The sequence below is a fragment of the Lactuca serriola genome, chromosome 8 (assembly GCF_051521515.1).
Source record: "Lactuca serriola cultivar US96UC23 chromosome 8, Lser_US96UC23_V15, whole genome shotgun sequence".
In the NCBI taxonomy this organism is placed as follows: domain Eukaryota; kingdom Viridiplantae; phylum Streptophyta; class Magnoliopsida; order Asterales; family Asteraceae; genus Lactuca; species Lactuca serriola.
In genome coordinates, this window is record NC_136415.1 from 199,939,800 (window position 1) to 199,950,423 (window position 10,624).

At 34.3% G+C, this 10,624-nt stretch overlaps 1 protein-coding gene across 1 annotated transcript; it reads left to right on the forward strand.

Moving 5' to 3' along the window:
* Positions 1-1,148: 1,148 nt before the first annotated feature.
* Positions 1,149-6,942, forward strand: LOC145067443 (serine/threonine-protein kinase STY46-like). The gene is made up of 16 exons (XM_079014582.1): positions 1,149-1,558; positions 2,057-2,171; positions 2,473-2,534; positions 2,888-2,989; positions 3,465-3,519; positions 3,665-3,775; positions 4,182-4,232; positions 4,319-4,470; positions 4,888-4,995; positions 5,260-5,333; positions 5,415-5,590; positions 5,673-5,768; positions 6,081-6,161; positions 6,252-6,305; positions 6,428-6,562; positions 6,680-6,942. The coding sequence occupies exons 1-16, from the start codon at positions 1,341-1,343 to the stop codon at positions 6,755-6,757; spliced, it is 1,668 nt and encodes a 555-aa protein (XP_078870708.1). The 5' UTR covers positions 1,149-1,340; the 3' UTR covers positions 6,758-6,942.
* The last annotated feature ends 3,682 nt before the right edge of the window (positions 6,943-10,624 follow it).

Sequence of the window (10,624 nt, forward strand, 5' to 3'; positions counted from 1 at the left end):
CACTAAAGATATGATATCTTTATAATTTCAATTTCTAAGTGTAAAGTCAAGATATAGACAAACTATATGTAAATAAAAAGAAATAATTTAATTACTTTTAATTTATAATAAACTAGGTGTGAGATAGGTTTATTTAAAAAAAAAAAAATACATATGAAATTTTAACAATTTGAGAAGTTTGAATTTATAAGAAAAATAAAAAAAAATTAAATTATTGAAATTAATGAGACTTTAATAAATTGAATACATTACATATATATAAATCATTTCTAATAAATACCTTACATATATATTATATTAAATTTTAAATGTGGAATTTTAATTTAATAAAATTAAAAATACAATAAAATGACAAATGAAAAATAAAAAATTCAAAAATTCTAGAAAATGACATGTGTCCAAATGAAGGAGAATAAGACATATGACAAAAAGATTTTGATTTATTAGGAAGGATACTCTGAAAACCGATAACTAAATGATAAATATTTTAAACTTAGAATCAAATAGAAGTTCCATAAGAAAGAAAGAAAACATATTTATTGCAATTTAATATCATATATGATATTTAATACTTTACATATATATACATATATGACTTTAATTTTAAAAATTGAAACAAATCAAAAATTGAAAAATTATAATATTTATTTCAAAAATATCACAAAATGACAAGGGTTAAAACTCATGAGAGATTGATATGTTACAAAAAAAAAAACTTCGAGGATTATGTTATTACTTTTTTTTTTTTTTACACAAGAGGTATTATTTTATTGTAATTTTACTATTGATCCATAAAATTTCATTATCATAAAGTAGTATCTTACTATATCATCTCTACAACCGACTAAAAGTATTTCAATAGCAAAATTCCTAAAAATAAAAACATTAACCCGGTTTTATGTCTTTATATATTTAAAGACTTTTCCAACAAATCTTATTAAAATATGTCCACTTTTTTGATAAGGATAAACATCATACTACTAAAATGTTGTTGATGAATTATGTTAATTGAAGGACTTATGCTATACACGACAATTTCATTCCTCTTGTAAAATTTAATTTGCACAGGACGACACCGTTTTTAACCCGAAAATAGAAAACAGATAAATTAAGAATTTCTCCCTACACATACTATATATAGAGAGGGTGAGAGAAGGCATGAATATGTACACAATGTATGCACATAGCGGAAGGCACACTGCGCATCAAATTTGAAGATTACGTTCTTCAATCTTCCTTTTATAACTTGAAAAGTGATTCAATCGGATCTCGAAAGAATTTTGGGGTTTTTGTTGCTTAATTTGATTTACGTAGATAAATATATTTTTGATTTTCTATCAATGGTGACGGTGGATAACGAGCGCTGTGATAGTATGAGTATGGAATCGAAGCGGCCCTCCACGGCGGCGATGAATAATAACAATAACCGGAATCAGATACAAAAGCTAGAGGTTTACAATGAGATTCTTCTGCGACTCAAAGAATCCAACAACGATGAAGCCAAAGAACCTGGTTTTGATGACGAGCTCTTTGCGCACTTCAATCGTCTTCCGACCAGGTATATGTGAATTCCATTAATCTTCTTTTTTTATTGAATAGCCCTTCAATTTCAAACTATTTTTTGATAATAGAACGACAGATGATCAGAACGTAAATACAGATCACATTTGTAAATAAATTTTATGTTTTTTAATGTTGATTTGGATTGAAAAAGGCGGAATTAACATTTAGTGTTGAAGGAAGCCAATTTTGTTTCTTCGATCTTCAGACACTTTTTTGTCATCTATCATTGATTAAATTGTATTCAACGATTTTCTGCGTAGCAATTTGTCTATGTTTATTAGTTTTTCTACTGGTATATATATAAATCTTCCACATTATATAATATTTTATATGTTGTTTTTGTCTGTAAGTGGATCTGTTTAACCTAGGGATTTCTTTGTTTTTTAATACCACTTGGATAATATATTTTAATATTTTCTTCTGGCGAGTTGGAAATTAAAGTTGAATAGTTTATTCATATCATATCTGATGCATTTTCTATGCTGTATTGAAGGTATGCACTTGATGTAAATGTCGAAAGGGCAGAAGATGTACTCATGCACAAGAGATTGCTGAGTTTAGCACATGATCCTGCTAATCGGCCTGTATTCGATGTTCGCCTTGTTCAGGTTTGTTTATTTTGTACCGTGTTCGACATGCATTAGACTGTGTTTGACATGCATTAGACTGAAACTTCAAACTTATGTCAATGAAACAAAAGTTACAGTTTTTTTTCCCACCCAAAAAGGTGAACAAGATGGGACATGATCACATGACTCACTCTCAATGTCTCGAATGTGCAAAAGACGTGAATGCCCTCCTTGTTGCCTTTTTATGTTAATGTTATTTTATTAATTATTTATAATCTTTCTCATCTTAATAATTCTTTGTGAGTGCATAGCAGGTCTAAATTGTATTGCCTATATGCAGGTTTCTCAGAGTTCAGAAGATTCAGTTGATTGCAGCTCACCTGGGAAGCAGACAACCCAAAGGTACAAGTTTAGATACCTACACATTATGTCCTGAATGATAGAAAATGACTATTTTACCCCTCCGTGTAGAATTAGTGCCGTCGACTAAAATGATTGTTTGATCAATGTTATGAACAAAAAATCTGAATGACAAAAAATGTCAACTTATGAATTACATAAATAACAGATATTTGATACTACTTCAATGTTATGAATTATTTAACTTGTTGACCAAAGATTTATTTAATATCATTCATTTATTCAGCCTGTTAAGTGCTAAACAAGTATTGCCTTATTTTTCTTCTTCATTTCTGTCTCTTTTGATATTTTGAGATCTTGAATGTTGTTTTCTGATGATATATATTTTATGTCAGCAGTCATCCACCACCTGCTTTTGGTTCAGCACCTAATCTTGAAGCCCTTGCACTTGAAGCAAATGGAAATAATTCTGTAAATAGTCACATAGACATTCCCAGGTATATATATTAACTATGGTGATTTATTTGCACATATGCAGCCTTTCATGTTGATATATAACACTATTTCAGTATCATTCATGATGTTGTATTGTTATTTACGTAATAAAAATAGTTCAAAACATATCTTATTATCTTTGAAATCTTTGTTATTGAAGTTCACTATGAACTTAAGCACCAAAAAACTAAGAGGCAACTAGAAAATTACAACTTCTTATGATATTGATACAAGATATTAACTTCACAAATCATTTTGAATGTCTTTATGCTTCTTTAACTCACTCTTGTTAAAACTCTAATTTATTTCATGCTTTATGATCTTTTACATACTTCCATTTGTTTAGATGTTAACATGTTGAAGATTCTTGGACACATTATAAATAGATAATGTAGTTAATTAATTAACTTTCAGTATTGTAAAAGTATAATGTTTATTCTTGGATAACTTACTCTATAATTTTTTATTATAATACAGGCCAATGCATGAAATCACCTTTTCAACAGATGACAAACCAAAGCTTCTAAGTCAGGTACAGACTTTACAACTTTTTGTCCCACACAAAAAAGTAGGACCAGGAATTGCCCTTGATTTTTCATATATAAAAAAGACGTAAATGCCCTCCTCCTCATCATTTGTTTGCACATGATGAATATTTGGATGTGTAAAAAATGCAGTTGACAAGCTTACTGGCTGAAATAGGACTAAATATCCAGGAAGCACATGCTTTTTCTACAGTAGATGGCTACTCATTAGATGTCTTTGTTGTTGATGGATGGGCATTTGAGGTATTTTCTTCTTCTCCTTTAAATCTATCACACATATAGTTAGTTTCAAATTACTTATTTTTAATTCCTAAGTTTTGTTTTTTTTTTTTTTAAAAAGGACAATGTCACTAAATTGTAACCAAGTTTCATGCTTGTTCCATTTGGGCACCTCAAACTCATTTCAAGAGGTTTAAACTGAAACTTTGTTATCATCTAATTAAATTGTTGCAATTAACTTGCCACGTTATACGTCCACATCAGCAAAAAGTTAAAAAAAAAAAATTGTAAGAATGAAACAGAAGATACAAAATTTCACTACAATGGAACATAATTGAAAGTTCAGTGGTTAAAAACAATTATAAGTTTTGTACTATGTCACTTTTTATCTATTGTTTTTTATAGATGTTTTTTTTGTATACATTTTTAGGAAACTGAAGAACTCCGAGATGCAATAGAAAGAAAACTTTCTAAGCTTGAGGTATGTACTTCCAGAGATTTTGACCTGATATTGTAAGTCAATGACTATGAGGTTGACTATTTGACTTCATTCTAATGTCTTTACAGAAACAGTCTTGGAAAGATGAGCAAGACCAAAGAGGAAAAAGTTGCCAAATTGATCACTTAAGAATACCAAATGATGGAACAGATGTATGGGAAATTGATCCTCAGTTTCTGTCTCTTGATCACAAAGTTGCATCTGGATCTTATGGTGATCTGTAAGTCTTCTCAAATTAAATTACCCCTTTGGCTTTTGATTTTTGCCTAAATCTAATGACCCTTTTCATTTTTCAGTTTTTTAAGAAAGTAGGCTCATACACACCAGTAAATATTCACTGCAATGAAAATAACATGGAAATCATAGTCTTGACTTTGACTTTGACTAATTTGACTATCTTCTTCTAGAATATGTAAACAATAGGGGAAGCCTAGAAGATTTATTAAACATATGATAACAAAATATGTCAATTACTTCACAAATAATTATCAATGGTGATTTACATATGTAAAGGAATATCCTAATTCTTACATGTTTAGTAGAACCTTCATTTATTTTGGGATGAAGGGGTTATTAATTTATTACACATTCTTTATTTCTTTTAAATGCTGATATTTTATATGTGTTAATAATTTAGATATAAAGGTACATATCGTAGTCAAGAGGTGGCTATAAAGATGCTTAAGGCTGAGCGTATAGACACAGATATGCAACAAGAATTTGCCCAAGAAGTTTATATCATGAGGTTTGTCATCAATTCCCATGAGGAGGGCATTTACGTCAATTTCACAAACAAGAGATTGAAAGCTAGTCCCTATCCTACCTTTTAGGGTCAGACAAAAAGTTGCAGCTTTTGTCTGAATGACATCAAAGGCAAACACAGTACAACCTGTTATGTCATGTCATGAGTAACAAATTGGGTTTAAATAATTATGCATGTTATTTCATCCGAAGTTTATAAATTTCTTATTATAAAACTTTTAGAAATGTGTTTAATTACTATATGCAGGAAAATCCGACATAAGAATGTTGTGCAGTTTATTGGAGCATGTACTAAACCATCAAGCTTGTGCATTGTAACTGGTAATTTTTAATTGATTTTGATTTTTCTCCATGTTATTTTTTTCATGGGTAGATTTTTAGTAAGTGTATAAATTTGTACAGAGTTCATGAGTGGGGGAAGTGTGTATGATTATTTGCACAAACAAAAGGGTACATTTAAGCTTCCAATATTACTCAAAGTTGCAATTGATATCTCAAGGGGGATGAACTACCTGCATCAGAACAATATTATACACAGGGACCTCAAGTGTGCAAATCTTCTCATGGATGAAAATGATGTAATCATCTTCTTCACCATTCCATATATTATTATTATTTTTTTTAAATCATTCATAATTCTTACTGATATTTTGTAATCAGGTTGTTAAGGTGGCCGATTTTGGAGTCGCAAGAGTGAAGGCTCAGACAGGTGTCATGACAGCAGAAACCGGGACATATAGATGGATGGCTCCCGAGGTGCTTCATTTCTATCAATCTTTCTTTATGATTCTTAGTTTGTTAGGCCTTGTACTGTATTTAACATGCACTGGACTGAAACTGATACTACTGAAACTGATACTGACACAGACAGATATCAATGGGACAAAAATTACAACTTTTTGTACTACCCAAAAAAGTGAGACAGTCTTACCTTTTTGGGTGGGACAAATTACTATTTTGTCCTATTGACATCTGTCTCAGTCCTGATCCAGTGCATGTGAAACGGAGTATGTTTGGTTGGATGTTTGATGATGAGTTTTTTTCGTGATAACTTTTTTTACAATGAAGGTTATTGAACACAAGCCGTATGATCTCAAGGCAGATGTTTTCAGTTTTGGGGTTGTTTTATGGGAGTTGCTCACTGGAAAGGTATTTATTTATTTATTTATTTATTTTTTCACTTTTGGTATATTTTTATGTACATTGATATTCATGTATTTTGTATATTTATTTTTCCAGCTTCCATACGAGTTCTTGACTCCAGTCCAGGCAGCTATTGGAGTAGTTCAAAAGGTAAAACATAAAGCATTACACTGTTTGACAAGTTAGATGAATGAAATATTAAACTCTTTGTATTTATCTATCTAACCTTATAAATTTCCATTTTTATTAATATATATGTTTCAACTTTTCAGGGCTTAAGGCCTACTATACCCAAGAACACACAACCAAAGCTCGCAGAACTACTTGGAAAATGCTGGCAAAAAGACCCAGCTTTAAGACCAGACTTCACTGAGATCATAGATATTCTCAAGAAAATAACTATTGAAGTACGCAACTTATATATTTTAGAAAAACACGTCCTTTCACAATTTTATCAAATTAGCCACTGAAATATTACTATATAATAATCATGAAAAAAATTAAGCATTGGTTCCATTTTCTAGGTTGAAAATGCGGAGGACAGGCGGACAGAAAAGGGATCGGGTCGATTCCTATCGCTACTTAGGCGGGGCCATCATTAAACTAAAACTCGTAATTTATTATTTACTATGGTATCTAAAATGGTTTGTTATGTAAGCCGTTGTACAGTAGTATACTTAATTATCCTATTTTTCCTTTCTCTTTTTGGACTAGAAATTGTCCAACTTACAAAAAAGTATAATTTTCATTGAATATACTTGCAAGTAATTACTATTTTGCGCAAAAAGTACCTTAATCACCATATTTTTTTTACTTATAGTAGTAATATGTATATGTTTTTTCACCATAACTTCAGCGATATGTAACCCGCTATAGCAATATACTTACATTTCATTTCTTAACACATAAATAGGAATGTACTTACATCAAACTAATCGTATCATTAAAGCATCTACATCTTTTATCGATAATAGGAATACGTGATAATAGGAATACGTAACGAGTAAATTATTTATATTACCCCTACTGGTAGAGAAAATGGAAGTATGTTTTTGTTATGGGTAAAAAATTATGTAGTGTTGCTGTTTGTCGGTAAAGAAGGGTATCAAAATATGGGTATGTTGCTAGGTTTTTTAATTTGCCTTTTTATAAATGAAGAAAGATAGAGGATCGGCTTTTCTGTTAATTAATCTAAGTACTTTGTTGCATACAATAATCCATGCCATCAAACGGTTTAAAACCCCTAAAATAATAATTTTATCCCTCTACACTTAATATAAATAGGTGTTGTTTGTATTGTTTCACCACACACAAGCACGTGCCGGTTTTGAAGAAAGAAACTATACCGATGATGATGTCGTGGCTATTGTTGAGCATATTCAAAACTCAAAATCTTGTTATTTAGTCCACTTATGTTTCTATCACACACACACACACACACACACACAGAGAGAGAGAGAGAGAGAGAGAGAGAGAGAGAGAGAGAGAGAGAGAGAGAGAGAGAGAGAGAGAGAGAGAGAGAGAGAGAGAGAGAGAGAGAGAGAGAGAGAGAGAGAGAGAGAGAGAGAGAGAGAGAGAGAGAGAGAGATGTAAGTTATTTGACCCAACCTAAAACACCATATTGAAAAATTAGGCGGAGGGGATTGAGGACTTTGTGGTTTTCTGTGATGCATCCATCACCGGCTTGGGAGCAGTCTTCATGCAAAGAGGACGAGTGATAGCTTATGCTTCGCGGCAGCTGAAGCCGAATGAGATGTGATACCCCACGCATGATCTTCAGTTGGGAGCGGTGGTTTTTGCTCTTAAGATTTGGAGACATTATCTTTATGGGGTCCACTGTACTATCTACATGGATCACAAGAGTCTGAGGCACATTATGGATCAACCGAACCTTAACATGAGGCAGCACAGGTGGCTGGACGTAGTCAAGGACTACGACTGCGAGATCCTTTACCATCCGGGTAAAGCGAATGTGGTGGCGGATGCCCTGAGCCGCAAGTCGGCTGGATCTTCTGTTTCGATGATGTGCATGAGGATATCTGTGGATTCTCCACTTGTGGGTTTGATTAGGGAGACTCAGACTGAAGGTGTTCGAGAGAAGAATTAGAAGATTAAGAGGATCAGGGGTGAGATTACAAGATTTGTGCCTGACAGTCGTGGATTGTTGACCCGTTGCGGTCGGGCATGTGTTCTTGTGTCTGGTGGGGTCAGACAGATTGTATTAGAAGAGGCTCATAAGTCTTGTTTTTCTATCCATCTGGGGCCACCAAGATGTATCTGGATCTGATATTGAGTTACTAGTGGTCGTGCATGAAGAGAGAGATGGCTTGGTATGTTGAGAGGTGTCTGACCTACAGGATGCTCAAGGTCGAGCATCAGAGGCCGCATGGCCAGCTGCAGCCTCTGGAGATTCCCATGTGGAAATGGGAGCAGATTTCAATGGATTTTATCACCAATCTGCCGAAGACGGCAATGGGTTTCGATGCTATTTGGGTCATCATGGATCGATTGACCAATAGTGCCTATTTTCTGGCAATCCGGGAGAGCTCTTCGGCCGAGAAGTTGGCCGATGTGTACATTCGTGAGATCGTTGCTCGCCATGGGGTTCCAGTCTCTATTTTTTCAGACCGTGATGTTCAGTTTATCTCCCATTTCTGGCAGAAGTTCCATGAGGAACTAGGCACGAGGCTGCATTTCAGCACAACTTATCATCCGCAGACCAACAACCAGAGTGAGTGGACCATTCAGACTCTTTAGGATATGTTGTGAGTCTGCGTCATTGATTTTGGTGGGAGCTGGGACTCCTACCTACCGCTTGCAGAGTTCTCCTACAACAACAACTTCCACTCCAGTATTGGTGCTCCGCCTTTTGAGCTGTTGTATAAGCGGAGATGTCGTGCCCCAGTCTGTTGGGGTGAGGTTGGTCCCAGGGTCATGGGTCGGACCGTGGTGGTTATGCAGACTACATAGATGATTCAGTAGATCAGGCAGAGATTGCAAACTGCTCAGAGTCGGCAAAAGAGTTATGCCGACCGACGCCGATCTGTGTTGGAGTTTCAGGTCGATGACATGGTGTTGTTGAAGGTCTCACCCTAGAAGGGGGTGATTTACCTCAGGAAGAGGGGAAAGTTAGGCCCTCGATATATTGGACCATTTCGGATTATTGCCAGGGTTGGCAAGGTTGCAAATAGATTGGATCTTCCGGAGGAGCTCAGTCAGATTAATAGTACCTTTCACGTTTTGCAGTTGCGAAAGTGTGTATTGGACGAGGAGGCGGTGGTACCATTGGATCACATTCAGGTTGATGAGCTCCTAAACTATGTTGACAAGCCGGTGGATGTGTTGTAAAGGAAGGTAAAGGTTCTGCGTAACAAGGAGGCACCTTTGGTAAATGTATAATGGTAGCATTAGAGGGGATCCGAGTGGACCTGGGAGCCGGAGGCTGAGATGCGGGAACATTATTAGGACTTGTTCACCGCAAGTTGGGGAGAGTTGTAACATCCCGATTTCCAGGTATGATAATTTTATTTAAAAAGGTAATTTTTCATTGGAACTCATCAAGTTGATGGCATCAACTCGACGTATTGAAGTTTTTGGGCCGCAAGTCTTTTTGGACCAACTCGACGAGTTGGTGGCTGAATATGATGTTGGATTAGGTATCTAGGCCCATAAATATATTTGGTAGGTACTGATGGGTTTTAGGTAAAACAAATAAACTAGAAAAACAATTCCTAAGTTCACATGCAACCTACTTTGGATCTATGTTTTATCTATTGAACATACAACTTTGAATTGCAAAACAAGAACCCTAGAGGAGAGAGGCTAATATAAAAATTAACAAACTAGGGTATAGTAATTACATACCTTTCAATTTTTATAGTAAACAATTGATAATTCCCTTGATCTTGATCTTGATCTTCTTGGAAGCTTAGCACCATAAGTGTAATGCCTCTAATGGAATCACACCCAAACTAGCAAGAAGGAAAGTAGAAGGAGAGAGAGGGAGTATGCAATTTTCGGCCCTAAGGGTTTCTTCCAAAGAAAGAGTGACCAAAATTTGAACCAGGAGGCTCCTTATATAGTTGAGGGATCTAGGGTTTAGGAAAAACCCTAATGCTCCTTGCTTAGGGCCTAAGCAAAGCCAAAGGCCTTATCCAAGCCCCCTTGGACGAAATCCTTAGGGTTTCCCCTATAGATTTCGTCCACCTCCTTCCAAGGAGGTTCTGGAGCCTTCCACTCAACTATTAGATAATTGCAAACTAGTCCCTGCACTTAATAATTAATTCTCTTAACCCCAAAATTAATTCTAATTAATTTCTGGCTAACAATTAATTAAACAAAATGATTTCTTATTAATATATTAATCTTTTAACATATTAATTCATTTATATTAATTTATTAATCTTATAATAAATTAATATCTCTCCTTTCATAATTTCCTTGTCCGGTTGCTAGGTTTGAGGGCAACC